This window comes from Mus caroli, unplaced genomic scaffold (assembly GCF_978045245.1).
Source record: "Mus caroli unplaced genomic scaffold, Mus_caroli_1 scaffold_14, whole genome shotgun sequence".
In the NCBI taxonomy this organism is placed as follows: domain Eukaryota; kingdom Metazoa; phylum Chordata; class Mammalia; order Rodentia; family Muridae; genus Mus; species Mus caroli.
In genome coordinates, this window is record NW_028227269.1 from 89300312 (window position 1) to 89327007 (window position 26696).

A 26696-nucleotide genomic window follows, 5' to 3' on the forward strand; every position below is an offset into this window, starting at 1 on the left:
ACTGTGGGAGGAGAGGACTGAGAGAGGGGGATAGCATTTGGGATATAAATAAATAAACAAAAATTTAAAAAACAAAACAAAAGGTAAGAAAGTAGAAAGTTAAAAACACAGAAAACATGAAAACCACTAATTTTATCACTGTCCTTTTCCATTATATCTCTAATAATTTTATAGAATATTATACTAATATATTTGTTACTCTGTCATACTTTGGAATAAAAACATTCAAGTATAGAGACAAACTACATTCTAAAATTTCTGATGACCACAAAATTTATGTGGATGCTACATATAATTTTTGTGGGCTAGATTATCACTGTAAGTAAGAAATTTTTGGAAAAGTTCTTAAATATAAAATATTAATAAAAAGAAAAATAAGTCAAAGTGTATGACTTGCTGAGACGAGGGTAGCACCCCTTCCCTGAGCCCTACTAAAGGCTGATTCTGTTTCCAAAAGCCAGGGTCCCATTGTATTTCATTTACATAGATTTAGTCATTGAGGAACTTTCTGCACGTAAATGTACAAGGAAATGAAAGCAGTGTTCTCATACCAACCTTACTCTTTTGACTGTCTTCCTATTTTTATGACAATTACTACATGGTGATCTGTCATGCAAAATTAATTATGATGATTTCTCAGTTTGATTAAATTCCCTTTCGACTTCATTGGAAGCAAAGAGCTGAAAAGCACCCGATGACCTGAAGGACTGTGGCCAGCTTCCTAACCATTCACTCCCTGGCTTGGAAAGGTATAGCAAGGACGTTTGCTGTCCTCTTCTGCTGGCATGCTCAAGCGTCCGTGGCATGTGCTGTTGGAAAGGAGACCAAGCAGGTAGAGCAGCCTGTCCAGGCAGCACAGTGCAGAAAAGTTCATGCAGAGGACGATGGGGAAGGCAGTTCTCTCTTTACCGAAACGCTATGGCACAGCTTCGCATGTTGCCTCAGCAGGAAGTCTCACTGCATCTCACTCATTATCTCTGGACATCACTGTTAGAGCTGGCAATAACCACTTTGAAGGAAAACAAAGATTAAAAAAAAAAAAACCTAGGTTCTAATGTTTCAATTCTCTTTGTTTTGGGGAAAATATACCATGGACAAAAACCATGGAGTATATATATATATATATACATACATACATATATATACATATATACATATATATAGATATAGATTAATGAAAGTGATGGTTCTCTGTAGTTATTTATCATTCCCATAGTTACTAATGAAGACCAGCACCATAAGGAAATCATCCCTAATTTACCAGTGTTAAATTACATTTGTGAATTTTCTAATGCTAAAGCACTCTATATACCAGGAATAATTTCAATTTATTCATGACTACACTTTTAAATAAATCTATATAAAAACATTAAAAATTAATTTTTCTAATAACTTGGTACACTAATTTCGTATATATGGTAATGATAAAAACGATACTCATTTTCTTTATTTACTGTCTGCCTGGTTTTGCAGTAAATCACGCGGCTCCTAACATGAGCTGCACACCTGCTGTTTCTGTCTCTGGAAAACTTTTTACAAAACTTAACTCTTTCTGGAATACTTGGGAAGTTTAAGCTTAAATTATTCTACCTTGGTTGCCCTTTGGCAGGAATTTTCAAGAATTCAGTCATGGGTCTATCCATTATCTTTATTCTCAGGCCTAAGGACTGTACTTTCTGGGAATGTGGTCATGTCCCCTGACATTCCAACTGTAGTGGACGCAGCACTCCTCTTTCTGTTCAAATTCTACAGTTTCTGGGATCAGATCTTGACCCCCAAATAACAATGGTCACACGCTCCAAGGCAGGCTGGTCAAGGCACCAAGCTCCACGTCCTCAGAGCCATGCATGGTTACTTCTTTCTCATTCATTAGTTTCTCGTCTTCTCACTTTGGGGGGTTAGATTTTCTCTACGTTTATTGTCCTCTTTATCTTAATTTGAATTCTCATCTCTTCCTTTTTTATGTAAGCATCTAAGAACTTAAATTTCTCACGAAGTACCCTTCTGCTGATCTGACATACTTCATTATCATTCCATTCTATACATTTTACAATTCCCACTACAATTTATGTTTTGAATTGTGGGCTCTTTGGAAGGTTGCACTGAAATTCCAAATGCCCTTTGTTTATGTGGTTGCCTTTTTTTAAACCTTAGAGCTAATGTATGACTGGGCTCAGGGACATTAAGAAACATGTGTATATAACTTTCAGATTCCTTGAAAAGGTGTATACACCCCTTTATCTCGTTCTTTTCCTTTAACTAGTTCTATCTAATGCCATCACAATGACCACAGATGGACCAGGCAGGAGTACACCGAGGAAGGCAGAAGGAAGAGCATGGCTTCCTAGATTCGGCCATGGCAACATCCTTCCAGGTACTCATTATGCTTGAACCGCTACCAGAAACGAATTTTATCTTAATGAATCCCTACTATCATATGAGGCTGTCTGAGATATTACAGTCATGCCAAGTTTCAATAACAGAATACGGGAATCTAAAGAACAGAGGTGTTGCTAAAAATAACAATAAAGAGATACAGAAAGTAGGTGAAAGTGCAATGTATACTCACTGCACAGGGAGTTGCTGTGAATTCCCATTCAATTTCTTACCTTCTCACTAGTCGCTCCTCTTCCTCTTACCCTTGACCTCCATTTACTGAATCTGTCAGTCCTTTATTGGATCAGTGACATCACTGACTGTTCCCAATCTCTCATTTTCTCAAGCACATTTCTAAAGGAAGTTCTCATCTTTTTCTACAGTCTCCCAGCACACCACTCTGCCATCCCATCTTTCTCTACAGTCTCTAAGCACGCCACTCTGCCATGGGCAGGCCGACCAAACCCTGTCTTTTTACCATATTTCAAAACACAGGCAGGGACATAAAAGCCATTAATGGCTCTCTATGGAATTAAAAAAATATATATCTACCACTCCTTGGCTCCTAACATTCATGCCCAAAGAAAAGCCAGATTTCCTCCCAAGGATGTCTCAGCATCCAGTGCCAACCAGTAGAAACTGGTTTTCAAAAGGAAGCCACTTGTACCTCTGGTTTGCATGTCACAGTCCCTGAGTGTTAACTCTGACTACTGTAAACTGTGACCTATGTCAAAGGCCACAGTGACTCTCTCCCGGGCAAGCATGAAAGGCTTGGAAATGTGCTTCAGAAGCTTATGCTGAGCGCGCTCTTCGGATGCTCTGACCCCACCAGACTGCAGACACTGCTGCAGAGTCTGTAAGGCTCTAAGCCCACCAGATCTCTACTGCAGACACTGCTGCGGAGTCTGTAAAGCTCCATCCTGGAGAGCACCAACAGCCCATGATCCCTGTTTACAGATAATTCATTTTGTCTAGCTTCAGTTGATTTCATTTTTGACTATGGAAGAACCTAATTCACTTCAGCAAGCCTCCTCCTCCCTCTATTCTTCCCTGACTCTCCCATTTCTTCTCCTCCCTCCCCTCTCCTCCCCTCCCCCATCTACTCTCTCTGCAGTTCTTTTGAATCAATTATAATATCCTGTTCGCACCGTCATTAAGCAGTTAAATAAGCATATTTGACAGAGGCTCATTTTATGATCACACGAGAATCGTAATATACCCAGTATTAAAAGTATTGGCATGACAAATCCTATGTTCATTTCTATTTCACCCTCAACCTGGAATGCCTTCTTTGGCTCTTTCTTTGGCATGACACTACCAACTCTTCATACTTCACAGATAAATCTGTCCTCCTCACCATGTCTTCAAACTACAAACCCTGTAATTTTTATGACGTGCCCAGACACAATGCTGCTCTATCTATCCTAGCAATCTTTCTTTTGTAACAGCTGCTGCACTGTGCATCTCTCTCCTACTCAGGTCCCCCGAGCAGAGCATTTTACTGCACAGCAGTAACTCACTTATATGCAAGTGACATGGTGCCTCAATCTGACTACAAGTTCTTTAAGGGCACCGATCATAGCTTATTTTCCCTTTCTCCTCCTCCTTTAGTCAACGCAGTCCCTTCAGAGTGCCCAAGAAACACACAAATCCCATATACCACTGCCTACGAGCTGGGGCTCTTACTCCGACATTTTCTTCTGGTAATCACTTAATTGTATTTGGGAAATCAACTTGCTGTATTTTGGCTGAAGGGGTTTCCCTTTGAGGAAAACTCAGTGTAAACAGAGAAAATGGTTAGTACTCATTAAAACACTAAATAGAATATATCTGGGGACTATATGAAAAGATCCAGAAATTAATTAATGTACTGGTGGGAAATTTCCCACTCAACTACTGGCCTGATATTTATACTGCCATTGCTTGCACAGTCTTGGATAAGATTAGGTTAGGGATGCGAAGTTCAACATTTTTCATTCAAGGCACATTTACTGAATGTCTACTATACGTGTGAGGAAGTTTTGACAGATCTTAGGGATTCATTTATGAACAAAGTATACTTTGAAATCCAAGGCACTTATCTGATAGTGAAGCAGAAACGTACAAAAGGGTGGACACATAAACACTGGGATCACTGGTGGCAACTCTCAAATGACATCACAGGATGGTAAAAAAGTACCGTGCTTTGGGGTATTCGAACTAGCTGAGCCCTTACACTGATCAATCACAAGTACCCCTAATGGAATGATGCCATGCAAAGTAACACCTGCTCCCCCACAACACACACCCCGCCCGCCTGCATGCGATTCCCTCTGTGACCTTCACAGCCACTGCCAAGTGTGGGACACCAAGATGTGCCTCTGGTCTAGAGGCTGAATTATGAGGGAATAATAAATGATTCAGATTGCTTTCAGCATATTTGATTTTATGGACTATAAAATACTTTATCAGTTGAAGAGCCTACCAAGTGAATTAAATTCTGCTTCTAATAATGCCATATGAAGTCAAAGGACTTCATAATATTTGAGCATTAATATTATTACCAAGCATTTTAATTTTTATGGTTTTACTAATGATAATTATTTTTTTTTTGAGAAATCTAGTACTGTACCAACTGCAGCCCATTTAATCATCTTTATTTTTCTCATGATGATTTTCAATTTTTACCATTGGTTCCAGGGGACCCTTTGTAAAAGACCTTCAAGACTCTACTGCATGATACTTCATTGGAAAAGATGGGAGGCACATAAAAAGCCCAACAAACACAAGGAAATGAGAAAGACAGTGCGTTGATGTAACTTTTAGATTTGGATATCATACTGATAAGGTTCAGATATTAAATAATAACACATGATCACAATGATAATGACAAGCCAACACTGGGCTTCGATATGTTCCCAAGCTTTTTTCTTTCTCCGGTATCAAGATTGGCTGAACTCATTTTAACATTCGCCATTTTTACAGATGTAGAGTTGTGGGGCACTTTCCTATATGTGTGCCTACTGTGCTTTCTGCTCTCGGTCTGCATCGGCAAATACACACATTGTGATTGTTTTCATATCTTTAAAGGAATATTTAACTCATAAGCTTGTTAGCAAGACACTCCTGAAACACAATAAAACTGTGGAGAAAACCAGACACTGTACTTCTCTAGTCTGTCACACTGAAAGCGGGGAGGTAAGTGAACTGTTTGAGTGGTCCCGTTAAATCAAGGGAAGAAATCACTTAGTGTTTGGACAGTGTCGCTTTATAAAAACAGGCCCATTTATTCCTATTTCTAGTATAAATAAATAAATAAATAAATAAATAAATGATTAAATAAAAAAGGACAGAGACTTACTTATTAGCTTTATTGCTTAAAGGAGTTTTATTCCTTCCTGTACATTAAAAATTTACCAAAATAAAAATCCCAGTGTTCCAAAGATACTGTTAGTATTTTATGTCATTGCTTAATGTCCATTTAATGCAAAAACATGCATATCCAGCATTTGTATCAACATTTTGTACATGGCAATATTCCACCCCAACCCCAACAAGAACATTGCAATTTTTACTTCTTCAAATATGCCTTTTTAGTACTACATAGTATTTTGCCATAAAGCAGTATGCTCTATATTCTACTGGGTTCCTAACTTTTCATCCTGTGTGGTGCTAGAGACCAAACCCACAGTCTTGTATATGACAGGCAGACTCTTTACCCCTGAGCCACATCCCCAGTCCTGTTTTCCTGCTTCACGTGGCTGAAGTCAAGTGTCTGCAGTGTGAGTGCTGTCTCATGCATCTGCTCCTTGGCTTCGTAAGCCATCACTGAAGTACACAGGATTTTATTTCTTGAATTCATTTTCATTTGAAATTGTAACATAAGCCTCTCCTACAATGACTGCAGCCTGGTCAAAATGCTATACTTCACCTACTTACTTCAACTGCAGGCATGTGACTTTGCTCTTATATTTTAAAATTCATCATTTTTCTAATAAATGAATGCATTCATGTACTGTTTACAGCTAGATACTTAAAATTATTCGCCAATACTAGATTCCTTCAAGTAAAGCTGTCAGAAGGCTGATCCGGTTTCATGGTATTTTGTGTGTTTGGTGGGGTATTTTTGTTTGTTTTGTTTTGTTTTGTTTTGTTTTGTTTTGTTTTGTTTTGTTTTGTTTTGTTTGGGGGGCACAATAATAATGAAAACTGAAAATGGAAAGTTAAAAACCTGGACTTCAAGGTGCTCATCGTCCAACCACTGCCCTGAGGGCAACATGCAGAAACAACACAAGGCATGAGTTGTACTAATCCCTTCCCACAGAGAGGTCATCTTGGCATGGCCATTCCAAGACAGCTGCAGCTCCTCCCGTACAGTCACATTTTTATTTGAAGTTTTCATCTGAAAAGTTTACATTCACCTACCTTTCAGATTCAGTCCAGTGCCTTCCCCACCATAGATCTTAGCAGTAATTTTAGAAATGTTTTCTGAAATGGTTTCCATTGGTGGGCTCCGACATCCACATTAGAGATCAGTAATTCTAATACAAGAAGGCAAAGGCCCCCACTTACCATTTGTAATGCATTTACACGGTCCTGCAAATGAAGCATAATACAGAATTATTAAAGCAATGCTGTATGTTTGCAGGCTTTTCTGCCTAGCTATTATTAGCAAAATATTATGATAAAAACGGAAAAGCTCTTACTCAGATGATCTCAGCAACAGAAAAACAGGCAGGCAGAACCCAATTACCTCTTCTTATTGCACCTATTGGTGGATAGGACCTCTGGGCTTCATTTAATAGTAAATGTGATGAATTCAGATCCAGTTACTGGGAGGAATACCTCATATCATTACTACATTGTTCCAATTTTCCACTTAAGGATATCTAAGAGATAAATGTGCCGGCATGGCTCGCAGCTGGCTGGCAGCAGTGGTACACACGTGACACCAACACACACACCAGCCCACTCAGGCAAACAGCGAAGCCTGTGCTTAGTAACACTTAGACATAACTTCAACAGTTAAAAGTCAGCCACAAATACTGACTGGGGATGTTTCCCATGGAGCTAACCCTGACCCCTAAAGAGCCCTGCTATATAGTTCCTCTGTAGAGTAGCTATGGAATCTGAATTTATGGAAGTGCTTGTTTTAAAGGAGTCACAGACAGCAGCACTGATTAACAACTAAATGATTGAGGGGGATAAAGTGTTGAAGTCAACACCTATAATTATAACTCTCTAGAGGTGAAAGGTGCAAGTTAGACATAGTCACCAAGTTTCAAAACTGGATTTGAGAGCAAGCTAAGTCTGAAGGTGAAGATGAAGGCCAGATTCTCCAGGGGCCAAGGCCATGTGTCTTTCTTTGGATATTTGGAGCAACTGGAGGAAATCTTTGGGATCCGGACCTTTTCCTTTAATCAGATTAATGATGCATTGATCCCTCAACCCTCCCCTCTCCATGGTATCATGGAACTAGAGGCAGAATGAATGAAGACCTCGTTAGCATCCTGTCTGCCTCACCAGAAACCACAGGGTCTCCCCAGAGGAGTTCTGTAAGTGGACTTCCAGTCCTTACCCTGGGAAACTAAGCTAAACATTTGACCACGAGGGCACAAGTTAGCATATTTATATTATATATTATGAATGAAATGTCTACCCAAAGCTGGCTACTGAGTGGCACAATTTGTTCAATTCCATTTTGTTGGCATATTTGAAAGGACTTCATCTTGCCGCCACGACGAGTTTCATAAGTCAGTATTCCCTGGTGACTAATTAGTGTCATGTTTGAGCGCTATCCCTAATGCATATGTCACCTTGAATGGTCTCTACTCTGCTGCTACCAGGCTTCCTATTCACAACAAACCAAGAGCAACACCAGTCAGCAATGCTTCACTATCTTGTGCAGACTAAACAGACAAGGCTGCCCTGGCCACTAGATATGAACAGCTATGTAGGAATGCCAAATATTTATAATCCTTATGTGGACTTGAAGTTTCCCCCATACCATGCTGTGTGGGCTGATCTTGTTTAATGTTACTATACTTTAAGAAGAGGCATTTCAAATGGCTTGAGATAAGCAAATTCATATAATGTCAAAACAGAAGAGCTTAATTATATTTCCATCTGCTTTCATTCTTATCACACATATGGCAAAGATAATCTCATTCATGTTATATGTCTGAATTCTATCTAAATATTTGTATGATTTGTAAACATGTGCCTAGTCATAGGACTTTGGACCCAAACAGTCAAAAACACCATTTGTTTAAAACATAAAGGCCTATGCAGTTTACTATTGCCTACTTGTCTGAAGCCTACTTTCTTCACAAAAGGTAATGGAGTCAGGTTGCAATGAAAAATAAATGCCAAAAAAAAAAAAAAAAATTCGGGGAAGCCTGTGCTTGCCACAAGCCTGACCCCCTGAGTTTGATCTCTGGGACCCACATGGTAGAAGGAGACAATCAACTCATAGATGTTATCTGTGGAACACTACAGGCATACCCCTCTGCACACACAAAGAAAACAAATGTGGATTTTAAAAAAAAAAAATAAGGGAAGAGAAAGTTCTTACTAACCTACATTTTATTCATTACAGCTGTCAAACAACAACAGCTAATATGAGTCTGGTCATCGCTCCCGATACTGAGCATGGTCTAAACCATAGAGTTTCAAAGTCTCAATCGCAGAACATAAGACAAAGGGACTCCTTATTCTTTAAAATTTACATGATTTGGAGGCACAGGCAGGTGGATTTCTGAGTTCGAGGCCAGCCTGGTCTACAAAGTGAGTTCCAGGACAGCCAGGGCTATTCAGAGAAACCCTGTCTCGAAAAACAAAAAACAAAACAAAACAAAACAAAACACAAAACAAAACAAAAAAAATTTACATGATTTAAAAATTTATGAAGGTAGAATACCATACATGGCCAAAAATGCAAATACCGCTCTACTAAATGTTTCTGGGGTGGGGTGTTTCCCCTTTTTCTTTTTCTCTTTGAAGTGCCAGCTTTTGTTTCCATAGATTTTTATCTCCAAGCACCACCTCCAGTCTCAACCCCCTCTTTGAACCCTTATTTCTAACTCTAAACCTTGAAAAGCATAGTGACATTAAAGGAGTAGTTAAAGACTGGCGAAGATAACAACCTCCACAGGAATGACGATGCTGTTATGATAAAACTATGTTAGGTGATAGATAAATAGATAGATTAGTGACTTTATCGTTACAGTTATAGGTTTGGGTGTCAGATGAAAAGATATCTTCCCAGGAAAATGCGCACTGTATACAACACACTCTTACATAATTTTGTACAGGCTGTTAAAATGTTGGGAGACTCTGCAAAGCTATCTAAGGTCTGCCAGTTCATTTACTGTATATAAAAACATCTAAAAATAAGATGGAAGAATAGTATACAAATAAATCATTGAATTAAGCAAATATATTTCTGTTTTATGAAATATTTCTGGATAACTAATACCAGTAATGAGGATAAAAGAAACAAGACTAATACAGAGGCAAAAACATTAATTTCTAAGGGGAATATAAAATTAAACAACAACAATATCAAAAGAGAAATCAAAAGAGAAAGTTCCTTCCAATATTTTGAAGAAACGATGTTTAGGGAGGATAAAGTCTACAGTGTTATCATTGGAGTGTGTGTGTGTGTGTGTGTGTGTGTGTGTGTGTGTGATTAGATAATTTATTTTCTACTATTCTTTTATTCTAAGCAAAGTTTAAGAAACATCTACAGGGGCAACAGAGAATAATTTTAATATTTATAGGACTGCCACAGACGGGGTGCACAGTCAGTGGCTTAAAAGTGCAGGGCTAGCAGCTATTCTTACACGTGACTATCATACACTATCTAGTGAGAATAATACAGCTAGACATTGTGTTCTAATTTATTCTGAGCTTGACAGGTCATGTAGACAGAGCTATATTTGGGAGGAAGCTTACAGCATGCATACTGTTAAAATATATTTTAACTTTTTAGGATGAGGTGAACACTCTGCTGTGAACCATAAATATTCATTTACTTATGGTCAGAATGGAGTGTGCATTAGAATTCAGGAATGAAGCGAGACAAATTCATTAATATCACTGCAGATGGGAAAGGACTGTCAGCCAGGTTGGAAATGAGCATGAAATGGATCACTGGTATCTGAATGGTGGATCACTAACCGGTCACTTGAATCAACTGAACCAATCAATTAGACACATTGGATTAGCTATCACATTTAAGCGATGAATTAGAAGCTTACGGATTAAAATAATAAGAATCCATCTGCCATAGAAACATACAGTTGAAGAACTCTACTGCCCTCATTGTAATAACACAGCATGTTCAGAGAAAGGCTCTAAGTGTATCCTGAACATAGGAGAAAAACAACACAGGCATACAAACATAAGATGAATCTGTCTGTTCCACGCCAAAGCTTTACACATAAAACAATTTGGCAATCCTCTTTGGAACAGGGAATAATGATGGGGATAGAAGAAAACCCCACAGTGAGGACATCTTCCTATTAAAGGCAAATAACCTATTCGAGAATGCAACTGCTCAGCTTCACCCCAAAGACCACTATACAGGGCCCCTCTTGTCACTACCAACTTTTCTGTGTGTTCCTGCACACATGTGCCTGTGTGTGTGCATGTGGAGGCCAGGTGTCAATGATGAGTGTCTCCCTCAATCACTCTCCACCTCATATTTTAGGTAGGGCTTTTCACTGAATCTGCAAGTCAAGCACTTGTCTAGCCTAACTGGGCAGCAATCCTGAAGCCTCCTCTCTCCAGCTCCCCATTGCTTTGGTTACATTCATATATGAAAATGTCCAATTCTGAAGAGGCAATGGGAATCAAGTTCTTATGCTTACATTGCAGGCATGTTACTAACTGAGCCATCTCACCAGGCCTACTGTCAACTCTATCTAAAGGACAATCACACAGTACCTGCTAATCTTTTAACAAAGAGTATTTGTAAGGAACAAAATGCAAGTAGGATATACATTTTTCCTTCTGAGTATTTCCTCATAGCAAGCTGTTGCATTTAACAGTTTGGTTGTTTGGTTATTTAACAACAACAACAACAAAAGTAGAAATAACCTCAATGCACTCTACCCTAATGTCAAGATAGTCCAAAGAATGGAAGAACAAAGCTCTTATTGACTGTCACCTACAAGGAATCTCCTAGAGGGGTTTCAATAACATGAAAGTGAAAAAACCAGAGTCTCAACAGGGCTACATCAAAAGCTTTTACAATATAGCGTAAATTGGTTTTGAATAAACTACATGCAATTATGACGCATACATGAAATTGCATGCTCCCTTTTAATAGGCAAACAAAGTTAGCATAGACTCTCAGAAGCTTGAAATTATATAGTACTAGATGGATGGCACTGGTGTGCCAATCATCCATGCCAATTTACCCACCACTGGGTACAAAGAGTTTATTTTATTTTTTTTTTAATTTTTAATATTTTTTATTACATATTTTCCTCAATTACATTTCCAATGCTATCCCAAAAGTCCCCCATAGTGCCCCCCCACTTCCCTACCCACCCATTCCCATTCTTTTGGCCCTGGCATTCCCCTATATTGGGGCATATAAAGTTTGCAAGTCCAATGGGCCTCTCTTTCCATTGATGGCCGACTAGGCCATCTTTCGATACATATGCAGCTAGAGACAAGAGCTCCGGGGTACTGGTTAGTTCATCATGTTGTTCCAACTATAGGGTTGCAGATCCCTTTAGCTCCTTGGGTACTTTCTCTAGCTTCTCCATTGGGAGCCCTGTGATACATCCAATAGCTGACTGTGAGCATCCACTCCTGTGTTTGCTACAAAGAGTTTATTGTCACCTCATCTCCCTAGATACTACCTATTTGTCATTTCATTAGATACTTATATGCTTTTTTTTTTTTCAAAGTAACCTATTTCATGGTCCAAAAGGAGAAATAAAAACTAATCAATGAAAAAAAAAACCCATAGTAACACATGAAGGTTTTATTTTAAAAATGTCACTAAATGACCAAACAGACAGTACCAAAAAAAAGCAAGTTTCAGAAACATGTCAAATCCTGGCCTAGACAGAGTATCTGGCTTGGTGTGGCAAGGATCTGAGACACAGGGATAATCATAGGATTTAAAAGCAGTCTTCTCTGCTTTTCCAGTACATTCTCTTAGGTATTACTGTTGCCAAGATGGAGACTCGTGGGCTAGTAGCTGTTTTCTATGCCTTCCTTCTGCTTCAATCTTGGATTAGCACTTAGAAGGTGGTTTTGCTTGTTATGACATCATTGCTGACCATGACAAGTCAGTTGGCTGTTCTGCTGAAGGTAGCGTTGTATTCTTACAAGGATGGGGTACAGTTTAGTATCTACTGTTGAAGGAAACCCAGAAGGGCCTGGGTGATGGCTTATCAAGTGGGGAATGAAAATGGGAGATGGTGGGGAATGAAGCTTTGTCGATTTGTCTCTAGACTTCAGACTGGAAAGTACAGCCTGAAAGGAGGGTGGTGAGTTTTGTTTCAAGATGCTACCAATTCCTCCACTTAGCTCTATAAAACTAATACTACAATTAGTTCTTTCACTCCATTTCAAAATAAAAGACTTCTATCTTTGAAAATGAAGGATCACTGTAAAATTCCTCCTACTATGTTCATAGCAGCCACATTTATAATAGCCAGAAGCTGAAAAGAACCCAGATGTCCTTGTACAAAGGAATGGATACAGAAAATGTGGTACACTTACACAATGGAGTACTACTCAGCTATTAAAAACAATGACTGCATGAAATTCACAGGCAAATGGATGGAACTTGAAAATATCATCCTGAGTTAGGAAACCCAGTCAGGAAAGAAAACACACTGTATGCACTCACTGATAAATGGATATTAGCCCAAAAGTTCAGAATACCCAAGATACAATTCACAGACCAACTGAAGCTCAAGAAGAAGGAAGACCAAAGTGTGGATGCTTCAGTGCTTCCTAGAAGAGGTAACAAAACACTCACAGGAGCAAATGTGGAGACAAAGTGTGGAGCAGAGACTGAAGGAAAGTTTAGCCAGAGACTGCCCCACCTGGGGATCCATCCCATCTACAGTCGCCAAACATGGACACTATTGCAGATGACAGAGGTGCTTGCTGACTTGAGCTGTCTCCTGAGAGGCTCTGCCAGAGCCTGACAAATACAGAAGTGGATGCTTGAAGCCAACCATTGGACTGAGCACAGGGTCCCCGATGGAGGAATTGGAGAAGGGACTAAAGGAGCTGAGGGGGTTTGCAGCCCCATGCAGGGAGCAACAGTGTCAACAGTCCAGACGCCCTGGAGCTCCCAGGGACTGGACCACCAATCATAGAGTACACATGGCTCCAGCCACATATGTGGCAGAGGATGGCCTTGTTGAACATCAGTAGGAGGAGCGGCCCTTGGGCCTGAGGGGGTTCAATGCCCCAGTGTAAGGGAAGGCCAGGGCAGTAAGGCAGCAGTGGGTGAGTGGGTGGGGAGCACCCTCATTGAGGCAGGGGAAGGAGGGAGGGGATAGGAAGTTTCTGGAGGGGAGACCTGGAAAGGGGATAACATTTGAAATGTAAATTTAAAAAATCCAATAAAAGAAAGAAAAAAGGTAAACACGCGTGCGGGCACACACACACACACACACACACACACACACACACACACACACACACAAAAGAAAGAAAGAAAGAAAAAGAAAAAAGAAAAAGAAGAAGAGAGAGACACAAGTAATGGGGTGAATAGGTAGGAATCTACAAAATGTACCTTAAAGGAATAATGAAGGTGGAAGATGGCATTATCTTTCTCCTGGGAGTGCCCAATTTCACATTGAAATGGCAACTTGCAGGAGGGAAAAGGCTGTGTTCAGTGTGTGGCATCTGGGCTACAGCAGCAGGGAAAATTATCAGCAGAATAAAATAAAGTCTATTGCCCAGGCAATGTAAATGACAGCTGATATGATTTCTAAGATGAACTATTCCCAGAGAGACATGCAAGAATAGCAGTTGGGGAGTAGAGGAAGAAAGCCAGCAACTCAGAACCCAACACATCATAATTTTTTTCAAGGACATATTTACAATTAACAACATAGAATACAAGTGTGAAGCTAGTCACACATTTTCAGAAAAAAAAAAAATCTCTGACGCCTGAACAGGTCAAATTGCAGTGTTGATTATGTCACAGCTTATGAATAGGCTTGTGACATCAAAAATGTGAGGAAAATATTAGGGTGGTCTTATATTTTCAGATAGAACAGGGATATAATCTGGTGGCCTCCAATTACGGCTGGGCCAAGGAGAGCCCTGCAGATGACATCTCCTTTGTTTCCCTCAAGGGCACACATCCCCTGAGCTTCTTGGAAGAAAATGATGACAAGAAACCCCATCTAAGCACAGGACCCTTTGGCCCAAGCTCCTTCCTCCTGAGGACTGAATTACAGCCTCATCATTGTAAGGCTGCCGTGTGGGTGACACAGTCTTAAATAGCACAACCACACAGTCCACCCTGGTGGTTAAATGGCTCATCTATGTGCAATTCCAACAATTCGCATCTTGGTTTACTCACAGAGTCATTGACTCAACTCTCTGCGGGGCGTTGTCATGTTCTGTCCACCTGGTGCTGTATGTAACTACCTCTCAGTGTTACATGCCAGAGGGGCTGCAGCTGAGAAAAGCCAAGACCTGAGCTGGACATTTTAAAACAAACTATTTGGCTGACTTTGTGTCACATTTTCTTCTTCCTATTTGGTTTGGCTTTAATTAAAACACTATTATCAATCTGTACTTCCTAATACACACAGTGGGGCACAGAAGAAAAGTGGGTAACAGATACAAAATTAAACTCAGATTACCTACCCTTGTGCAACCAATGGGTAGCTGGGTTGTTTTCATATATCTAATGTTATAGAGGAAAAACACAAATGAATAACTTGTTTACACGTCCCTGTAGGAAGCACACCTGAGGGTTGGGTTATCCTGTATGCCCAACAATAAAGCAGATGTAGTTTTCAGCTATTCAACTTAAATATCCTAAATATTCCTAGCTATGAAATACTTAACTGCTTTATCTTCAAATTGAGCTGCATTCTGAGTATTCACTGTAGACTGACTAGCTTCTTCCCAAGGTGGAAGTTTAAATAGCAGATTCGGCTGTTTAAGAGAGATGGGAGTTATGAAAGAGTAGGAGAGCTCTCTTATCTTAAAGTTATCGGGAATACTCAAAATAGTACAGTGGTAAAAATAACATGAATACACAGCATAATTTCCAGCTAATTTTTGAATTTTTGCATTTAGAGAAAATAGCATCATTCAGTGTTTTTAAATGGTTCCCCAGATAAGTCCTTATTGCACTTAAAACCACAAAGTCTAGAGAAATCACCACTTGAAACATTGTCCCCTCCAGGATGGTAAGGAACACCGGGATTTACCGTAATGTGCACAAAGTTGTCTTGATTTCACAAAACTGCACTGAAAGAAATGGATTGTCAGTTCCCAGGTCTAAGAAGAGAGGGAATATGCAGAACCATGGCTTTTTCGTGGCCACCCCTGTGCAGTCTCAGCTACCAAGAGTGTTGCTCAGACTCTCAAGTTTACTATAGGTAATGGAACATCCAGAATGCTCAGTGATTTTAGATTAGGGAGGTCTCGTCATATGACATTAGACTTTCCTTCTCTGCCAAATTACTCTAAATTCTACCAACAGAAATTTCATCCTGTATAGAAGTGACAGACTTATTCCCAACATCTATGTGCCAGTTCATCTCTCAAAATACATTTGTCCATTAGATTCCCATGAAGCTAGTCCAGGAGTCGGGAGAGTAGCCAGATCTAGCCAGTTACCTGTTTTCACAGGACCATGAACTGCAGCAGTCATTATATTTTTATTTGGTTGAAATAAACCAAAGGAGAGTGAAGTTGTATGAAATCAAAATGTCAGGGTCCTTAAACCAAGCTTTACTGAAACCTAACCTGGGAGTTGCTTAAGCCTTGTCTATGGTGTTTTCCACGATACAGTGCTTAGCTCGAGCATGAGACAGGCCCAAGTGCAGGTAGTTAGAATCTGGACCTTTCGACAAGCAGAGTGGCTACTGAAAGATGTTGATGTCTATTAAGAATTACTTTCTCCTTGACAGAGAACATTGTGTGTTTCTGGAGATGATATGATGATATGTACACACACACACACACACACACACACACACACTGTGGCAGGGAGAGGAGAGACCAGAGATAGAAGAGGAGAAGAGAAAGAGGGCCATTTTATTTTACATCTTTACTATACTCTTTGCAAGTTGGGTATGCATAGAGCAATGCTCAGACTACAGACTATTCCTCAGGACATTTTTTATTCCTTTTAGCAAGTTTTATTTTTTCATTTTCTTCCAATGTCTTATTTCCTTTCTTTCCCCCTCCTTCATTTCCACTAATGTACTTAATTCACAATGTGAAGACATTTATTGGGATAGGCACTATGTTAGACATAAGATCAATAAGGGAGATAAAGTCTGTCTTTCTTTGTGGAGCTCGCCTGTCAAAGGATAGCAAAGATATAAATAAAGAGGGTATGCAGGGACCGTGCCTGTGATACGGGTGGAGGTTTACTGTGCATAGGCTGGGAAGGTTTAGTCCTTATAAAGAGACAATATCTGAGATGATGCTTAAAGGATGGAAATGAGAAAGTCATTGAAAGATCTATGGAGAAGTGCACTTCTTCTCATTTACCTAGGAGTGGGTAGTGATACAAAGGTCCAGAGAGCAGAATGATTGTTCTTAATTCCAAAGTCTGAAAACAAAAGGGACACTGTACGGTCTACAGAAACATCTCTGTCAACTGCCTGCATCAAATATCAACACTGTTTTGTTTTGTTTTGTTTTTTCAAAATCTAGGTTCCAAAACTTGTACTTGTACTTTAGCATATGTTCTTAATTTTAATAGTCCCCCAACTCCCCAAAGCAGATTGCTATTAATTTTATTTAAAGTAAAAAACAAAGAACATTAGTGTTGGATTTCAAATCATGCTCACATGAAGCATAGTGTGGAATACAAGTCTACTTCAAAGGAATCTAATCCCCCCTCCTCTTTCTCCTTATTTTCCTCTTTATTTCTTCTGTAATGTATGCCAGGCTGGCCTCAAAATTGCAATCCTCCTGTCTCAGTCTCCTAAGTCCTACTATATCCATTCTCGAAATGAACAAGTTAATCAAGCCCTCATCTCAACAGTTCTGGGAAAGACAATATGCTGACAATGAGATTTAGTAATAACTCTAAACAAGTAATAAGCCCTTTTCAGTTATCATGGCCAGCTCATGTGCAGCTTCAGAGGGCCACTGGAGACCTCTTCTGAGACATCTCCTTAAAATCCCTTATGCCGCACAAGCACTCCTGAACCTTATCTTTAAAAGCTGCTGGGTGACAGTGCAACAATGTTTGAACAAAACCTGTTATTTCTACATAATTTTATACTTATTTCACTACACAATAAAAGGGAATATATTTTTGCTGTATGTGTTTTTAAGTAGGTACTAATGTTAGGCTAGCACTATTACATGGGTTTAAACTCACTAGGGGGAGAGAAGGACAAAGAAGAAATCTTAACTGTGATTAGTGGAGACACCATGAGGGACACTGTTCTTGTGCTAGCATCCCAAGACTTTGAGCTGTAGACTGCAGCAGGCTCTTGACTATCGGGGAGCACAAGTCTTCCAAGTGTGCCTGCGCTTGTGGCCAATCTATTGGTTCTCTTATAAAAAGGACATCTATTCAACCAGATTGGGCCATAAAGGTAGAAGATGGCACATAGGCAGCATTTTCTACCTTCCTTGATTAATAAATATGAGATATTAAGACATTGCATGCCATTTACTGACACACTAATATCATCGTACTCTAAAATAAAAGAGTAAAGTTCTACAAAACTAATCCAGAAACAAATGTAGTACAGACTCTGGCAAACAAGAATGCATTAGAGCTAATTTTAAAATCTGAAAACAATCATGGGTTATGATATGAGGAAATGCTTATTAGCCATTTTTTCCAGCTCATTTTAGTTTTATCGTCTTTTACACAATTTAAAATTTATGGAAATGTTTGAACGGTGCCTTTAATTTTTGCCAGAATATTTTGAACTTGGTTTAAGACTGAAACTGAAGAAGCCTGAGGAGGGTTTTAATAACAACTTTCTTCAGCCTGTTTATTTAAAACATGATGAATAAGCACAAAGCAAAGGTGCATAACTGAAAAGAGAAAAATGATACTTTCTTCTTCCTAGAAGGGTTTGAGGTTTCTGGATTGTTCAGCATCTTGAAACAAGAAATGAAATCTTCCTTGCCCATTAGTAGCCAAATCTATCTGCTATTGTGCTAGCCACTGTATGTGTATAAATTTGGTATCTAAGAGCTCATGAGTAGTTTTAAAATTATAGAAAGACAGCCAGATGCTTCATTAATGCTAAGTCATTAAATATGTTGCCCAACATATTTAATGTGCTGAAAAAACCCACAAAATTTCCTATAATGTTTTATTTTGAAGAAATAGAACGCTAGTATTTTGATCTGGTGTCTGTCAATCAATCATTCTCATAAAATGAAAAAGAAGAGTAAGATGAGGAGGAGGAAGAAGAGAGAAGAGGAAGAGGAGAAGGAGGAAGAGGAGAAGGAAGAGGAGGAAGAGAAGGAGGAGGGGGAGAACGCAGGCACCAGAGGTAGTGGCAGTAGTTGTTGGTAACTGTGCACTACAATACTTGAAATATGTTAAGTGCATGGAAGGCACTGGAGTCATCTGGACTTTTATTGGCTAGATAAGCTTTAGTGTTTTCATGTATCAACAAGAACAGAAATATCTACCTTAGAGGACTGTGTGAGGCCTAAATGGCATAGACTTATGTCAGCACAGTGTATGAAATAAAGACCTACTCTAAAGCTATTGATTCAGAACTTTCCCTCCTCCTTTGGTGCACAGAACATCACTTGGGAATGACTTAACACAATCTTTTTGCTGCTCCTGTAGTTTGCTTTGTTTTTGAGACATGTCACACTCTGTAGTCTAAGCTAGCCTGGCCCCTGAGGGGCAATCCTCTGCCTTACAAGCATGATCTACCACACTCAGGTTTGATTTAGCCCAATCTTGACAGCAATTAGTAAAGACCACCAAAATGTTTGTTAAATTTAAACATGGTGAGTTTTCAAGAGCCAGCACTCATAAATCCTCTACAATATGTCCTTACATTCCAAAAACTTAGTCAGAGACTGGGGAGGGTAAGAACATGGAAATGACAACTATAGTTTCTTTTAGCAATATCCAGTTCATATTTACAAACTCAAGGGAGTCATTTCATGGGTCAATGGAAATTTGTTCTAACCAGAAAGGTATTAATGGGGTGTTGCTTTCCAAGTTGGCTGCTCATGACAGCCATTGCTTAAAATGCTTCTTTTCACAACTGCAATTGTTATCAGAAGGTATAAGAAAAAATAAATGGATTGATATGGCTGACTTCCAACGTCTTAGGCCCATTTAGGGGTGCCATGTGACATGCATCTGCAGAAAACTATTAAGGGCACAACACAACTAGGAGACTCCCAGGTATAAGGGGACCGTTGGCTCTGGAGACTTGAAGACTCTTCCAGACCAGCTCAACACCATTAAACATGATGCTGAGCTGAGATCGCCTCTCATTTTTATTTTGAAGGAAACACAGGCTGCTGTGTAAATCCACAACTGTGCCCCTGGCACCCACAGTGGGCTCTGAGTGTGCCATGGAGGAATGTGTGCTGCCTCTGTGAAGATAGCTGCAAGGGAGCTGGTGCATGAAGATGCATGAATCACTCTTGGGAGGGCAATTTATAAAGTCTGAAAAAGATACCCACTGATAGTATTTTAGTAACTTCCTGTTACAGAGTGAAATTGGGGGTTTTAAAAGACTGTACTTTGTCTCACGCTTCATAAAAGTCTCCAAATAGTGTCTCTGTTTTAGGCCTTCATGTTGGCAGGACTTGGAAAACTGCTGAGTCCTGAGTAGCTGTGCTTACACACTGGTAAATAAACAAAGCCCACCTCACTTTTATATTTCTTTTAGACTCAAAAGAAAACAGCCTAGTCAAACAACCTCTATATATTAGATGATAGAAGACTTCTCTTGGGGTGTTCTATTTTCAAGTTTTATTCTGTCATAAATTGGAATTAAAATTAAGTTGCCACTATCAGGTAAAAGAGGGTGATAAAATTTAATGATCACTAGAATATCAGGTGGAATCCACTTTACTGTTCTTCCATCCTTGCTCTCTAGAGACCTCCTGATGTAGTAAATTGAAGTGTGCAAATCTAATGAGCTGAGACCCTGCTTCACCCCAAGACATGCTGTTAATGTTCATCTCTGCTGAGACCTCATGTGGAATGTGAGGTTGGGTAAGTCTCTTCATCTCTTGAGAAAAGAGTGATTTTAATGAGCTATTAATTGTCTTGCCTTCAAAATGGCAAAGGGGGAGCCCCTCCGTCCTCATAATCATAAAGGGGGAGCCCCTCCATCCCCATAATCATGCATGCTTAGTTTTGCTGATGCATTGCCTAGGATACCCACCCCTATTCCCATGTCTTAGAACAAAGAGACACATAGTCATTTGCCTGAGTTCTACAGGATGCATCCTGGGAAGACTATGTAGATGTGGGATGTGATACATTCTAGTTTCTAGGTTGATTGAAGCTCCACTGTAACTCCCAAGAGTCATCCCTAGGAACAGATAGGCTGTCACATGGCCTTCCAGCTTAATAAACCTTAAATAGGTAATTCCAACTTGTCAATTTTTCAAACTGAGTATTCTAAAAATAGACATCACAGCTCCCAAGAAAATGAGTATTTCTGGGGCATGACTTGCTCCAACTCATCTGTCTAAAAGGATAGAACCCACTTCTCCATTGCATCCTTTTGAAAATAATTTTGAAGGGACACTTAACAGCTGCCCACCCCTTCATGTGTGCACTGAGAGAAAGCAGAAGCTTTTGGTCCCCTGCAGTCTGGTGGACATTATTGATGGAAGAACCCTGAAAATGACCAAGGAGGTCCGTCAGAAGCCCAGTCTCTGCTGCCATGGTTGTTTAGCAGTAGGACCAGCTATCTCCTGGACTGCTGGGATATTAATACACTATCTTCTTAGCTTCTGCCAGGGCGCTTATTTCTGTGTGCCGATCACATTTATGGTGGTTTTTCTTGCTCAATTATCTCCAGCAATGTGCCTGCCAACTCTATATTACTATTCTCTATTATAAAACCCTCTAGATTAATATTTGTCAGGCTAGTTAAAAAAATAAAAACCTACATATTCATTCCTTATTCTATTTTTTCTCTTAATATTCTCTGCTGCCACAGACTGCTCCTAAGTAGCCAGCCTAAAGTAAAGGGCATAGAAAATGTTATTCAGTGTAAATCATTTGCTAGCTTGCCATGGGAGTGGGAAAACCAAAGGCCAATAACTCTCCCCCCATCTATAAAACAGCTGTGCAAGCAGTCATCATCTAACTCTTCAAACAGAAGATTCCAAATTATTTTTAAAAGTCAACTAAAACAAATTAAATGTTATAATGGGTCATCTGAAAGGTAGAATGTCATTATTAGTTAACGTCCTTCAGGGAATAGCTCTGAAAAATATCTTCTAAAGATTACATCTTTATATATTACATCATACTCCAGTAAAGAATTTCAGTAATTATGAACTGCATTGTAACCATCTAGCCGTCAAAAATACTTCTCTCCACTGTCTGTGATAGCATTCTCTTCCTGCCATTTCACCCCTTCCTGCTACTTCTTCATATGCCAAAGGTGTGCCTGTACTGACCATCACCTAGTACAGTTAACGGCAAATGGATGGAGAATAGGAATAGGAAGGAACGGAAGTGAAGGGAGGAAGAGGGGAAGAAGGAGGCAGAGAGAAAAGAGGGGTGCGGAAGGAAGGAAACTGTGTCCTTGTCAATGCTTTTAAGTGGAAATGACAGAGTGAGTGTAGTGTTTTCAGTGGGAAAGCCTTGAGGAGGAGAACGGATAGTGTTTGTTCAATGTATGGAAACTTGCTGGGAGCACTCAGTTGTAGATACTTAGAAGATGAAAGACATGAGAGTTGCATCACAAGCATGACAGGACTAACAGTAAATTTTGGTTCTGAGGCCAAATATAGAACTAAAAGGATCCATTTATTCTGTTCTCTTGTCTATTTTCCCCTTGATATGAAAACACAGTAAGCTTCATGAAGTTTGTCACTTTAGGTCTTGGGCAACTTAATGGGTTTAAGTCTTTAGCCGTGATGGCAACATTAGTACTCCCTGTGATTCGGCCTAGGCTTCTCTTTTTTCTCATTCTCCACATTCCTGAGACTGTCAGGTCACCCAAACACTGTGAACAACAGAGTCAGTGACATCCAATTCTAAACGTGCACTCAGCCCTTCTGAGTTATAGACTCAGGATCATCACACGGACACACCCTGCCCCTGGGTACTTCAACACATCAACTAAAATAACCAGCTGGTTTCTGACCATCACTAGCAAACATGACCATACACAAAGTGGCCTCATCATGGATACCACGAGCTGCTCTTAATACATATTTACTTTCTAAACACTATCCCAATTTTGTCTTTTTTTCTTTTTCTGTATCGTTTATTATCTGAGGAGCAACACAGGTAAATGCCCATGGCGAACTGAGTGGTTCATTTTTTGTCCTGGTGGACATTTTGGTAAAAGTGGTACTGACAAATCTGAGAATATCTGAGGAGCAACACGGGTACTACATCTAATAAGGTAACTGATTCCAAGATTGGTATCATGTGCTACTATTTTAAAAGGCTAGACATATCCAATAGATATGCTAACATGTGTTATTCTGGGACAAGTGGTAATTAGAACACAGTGCTTTCTACAATAAATACCAGTGATACTAATTTCAGAGGTGAGTAGGGTGATTATACACTGGTCTCACTCTTATTTGCTTTTTATATGCTAATACAGTGTGGGAAATATGAAAAAACAATCTCTAAAATACTAAAGCTAATATGTCACCCTTACTACCTGAGTAGTAACTTATCCTATCCTAATGCTATGCTATGCTATGCTATGCTATGCTATGCTATGCTATGCTATGCTATGCTGTACTAACTGAGCATTTTCTGTTCAATTATACAATTTTCTCTTCATGAGTACATCATCATATGAAGAACATCCAACTAAAAACTGTTGCCCTTGTTTGCTGTAGTCAACCTGACCAGTTCTTCATTTATCAGAAGCATACACAGTCATCCCTAAAACATTCATGCCAGCTCAATATTTTATCCTCCAGCCCAGCTTTATGGCTCAAGGCCCACAAAGACCTACAAATGGTCATGGTCACAGTACTTAATCTCCAACATGACAGGACGTGAACTGCTTCTGTCATGTGAGTAGGAGTGATTATATCTGCTCTTGATGAAGACAGACGGGTGAGTTACCCATTTGTAAGGTAGCCCTTTGGAAACCCAGGGAGGAGCTTCTTTCCGATGCTGACTGAACAGCAATTGCTCAAACCACGGAACGGTCAGAATTCTAACAGAACCTTACTAACATAACTTTCCTTCTGAAAAATGTATATATACCCATGGTAAGTTTAAGGTCTAAAGGTAACTCCTGCCTTCCATGGGTGAGTTGGCACTCCTGGTTGTTCACTGGGTAAGTTAGCACTCCTGGTTGATCACTGGGTAAGTTAGCACTCCTAGTTAATCACTGGGTAAGTTAGCACTCCCAGTTAATCACTGGGTAAGTTAGCACTCTTAGTTGATCACTGGTTAAGTAAGCACTCCTGGTTAATCACTGGGTAAGTTAGCACTCCTGGTTGATCACTGGGTAAGTTAGCACTCCTGGTTGATCACCGGGTAAGTTAGCACTCCTGGTTGATCGCTGGTAGGTGGTATCCACTGAGTAAGAATTAGTTTGACTTTCACTTGAAAATGTACATTCTGCAAATTCATTCTCATCCGACAGCTCTGCCTTTTGAGACTATGCTGTCTCCATCTTTAAATGCCTGGGTTCCCCCTGCAATGCACCAAGGCATACCAGGTTTTCGAGAGTATCCTAAGGGTGGAGCTGTCTGCCTCCTCTGAATGGTAAGGGCTCTGCTCTCAAAGTCAACTAGGGGAAGCAAACTCAGACCTCAGCTTTAATGTTCCCATGTCGTTATTAGTTACGGCATGTGCTGGACCAGTCAGAGTATGGGATAAGAACAGATAACAGATCAGAAAAGCAAAGACTTTTCTCACAGTGACACTTGTCCTATCATCTGAGAACTGACGTTTTTCACAGTGACACTTGTCCTATCATCTGAGAACTGATGTTTCTCACAGTGACACTTGTCCTATCATCTGAGAACTGACTTTACCTGGAGAGTTTCAACTTCTTCATCTTTCCTTTGAGTCTCTTCTAGCAGACCTATAATGAGAAAATAAATGCCCATTAAAAACTCAATGGAAAACATGGGTTTCTTCTGAAATCAAATGCTTAGTAAGGTGTGAGAAAGAGTGTAGAAGCAGTACCCTCTGCCCCTACTGAGCAGCTGTATGAGTGCTCTTGATCCTGTCAATCCCAAGTCAGATGCAACGGTCCAGAAATCCTCACCTTTATATGACATGAAAGAATCATACGAACTCAGTTAGAAACCAAAGAGCATAACCATATCTGAAGCATTTTATTCTATGATTATATAATCAATATCTGAAACATTTTATCCAATGACTATATAACCATCATATAATACAAAATTCCTTAAGGAAAAATTTAACAACAAGCCATGTTCTCTTAAGATGAGCTCTCAAGCCAAGTCCCACTATCAAAGTCAATATTTGGAACCAAACTAAAATACCCTGCAGTGATGAGTGTTATTAATGGAAGTCTAATATAACACCAACTGTAAAGTCATATTATATTTATCATCATCATCATCTTATACTGAGAGAGCGGGATGTATCACAGGTATATCTGACCAACAGCTTGGCATGTCCTCAGAGAAATGAATGGCTAGAAAGGAAAATAGTCAACTGCAGAGAGATGCATCTTCTTGCATGCATACAGCCACAGTTTCTCAGTGCCTTGATTTATGTACTTGCAGTAAAAGGAAAACATATTTGGCTAGCAGAGCTCTCTGCCTGCAGCTACACCACTATGCTACAATCTTATTAGATTTCCCAAACCTAAAGAAGGCTGGGCTGAGTCAGAACATGGATATGATTGGCATGGATCACATTTAGCAGTGCATGTTAGAATTAGTATTGGCATTACACTGTGACTGGCTTACCTTATGTGAGCTGGTGCTACATCAAAGTAAAACATAACTGGAAGAGATCCAACAGACAAATCACAGAGGCAGACACAAACATTTTAGCAAGTGCTAAACTAGATAGCAGCAGGAGGAAGCAACATAAAGGGGGCAAAGTAACAGTGTGTGTGCCATACCCAGCAGGTGTTGCTCTGAAACAGTAGGGGGTATCACTGTAAGTGATAATGGATGGTAATGGCACTTTGAGACTGTGCACTAAGAGAGCTACACAGGTAAAATGAGAGTCCCATAAGATGCACTGTTACACTGGGGAGTCAGGCAGTTTCTGTTCGGTAGTCTTTAAAGGAACTGACTTTGACTCCAAAAGCCTCCCCTAATCATGAGAATCAATGAGAAAGCAGCACAGAGCTGTTTGGGGCACATTTTCACTGGCATTTCAGGTTTCTTAGCAACAAGATATAGAAACAAACTTGGGTCTACTGGATTGCTTGCTGTCTTGGCTCACATGCTTCCTTCCACTTTACTCGGTTGCACTGGGATCTTCTTCCTGCATCCAGGCTAGTGTTATGATCTGATTCCACATAAAAAAAAAACCTTGGCTTTTACACATAGATAACCTGTGAATGATAAGAGGCATGGCCCAAGCTGCTTCCTACTCCTGCCACCCTGAAGGCTCTCTCCAGGAGACAGCCAGTAAATGCCCAGAAGCAGAGCTGTCCAGCTGATCTGAAGGCGGCTATAGGTGATCCAGACTGTCTTCCAGCTGAGAGCACGCAAATGGCTCAGCTAAGCTCAGTACCACTCCAACTCAGAACTTAGGAATAGGACTATGAACCAGTTTTGCTAAAGCCTACCTCATGGTCATGGCTGAGAAGCAAAACTCTCCTGCCAAAGGCTCCCATAATCAAGTGAATCGATGATAAAGCAACATAGTACTGTTTTCTGGTATATTTTGGAAAAGAGTTTTCATTGGCGTTTCAGGTTACTTAGTAGCAAGGTATAGAAACAAACTAGGAATGAATCTAGGAGAATACAGTGTAAGACTGCCAAAG

General features: G+C 39.9%; 1 protein-coding gene across 6 annotated transcripts in view; it reads right to left on the bottom strand.

Moving 5' to 3' along the window:
• The window catches only part of Cep128 (centrosomal protein 128), a 353781-nt gene that overhangs the window by 49676 nt on the left and 277409 nt on the right, over positions 1 to 26696 (bottom strand). For 4 of the 6 annotated variants that reach the window (XM_085830597.1, XM_085830600.1, XM_085830595.1 and 1 more), the window contains 3 exons: positions 24751 to 24800; positions 15424 to 15513; positions 6928 to 6951 (listed from right to left, as the gene is read on the bottom strand). In XM_085830597.1, coding sequence (XP_085686723.1) covers positions 6928 to 6951; positions 15424 to 15513; positions 24751 to 24800 — 164 coding nt within the window. The remainder of the gene's footprint in view (positions 1 to 6927; positions 6952 to 15423; positions 15514 to 24750; positions 24801 to 26696) is intronic. The other 2 variants (XM_085830599.1, XM_085830598.1) reach the window with 1 other exon arrangement.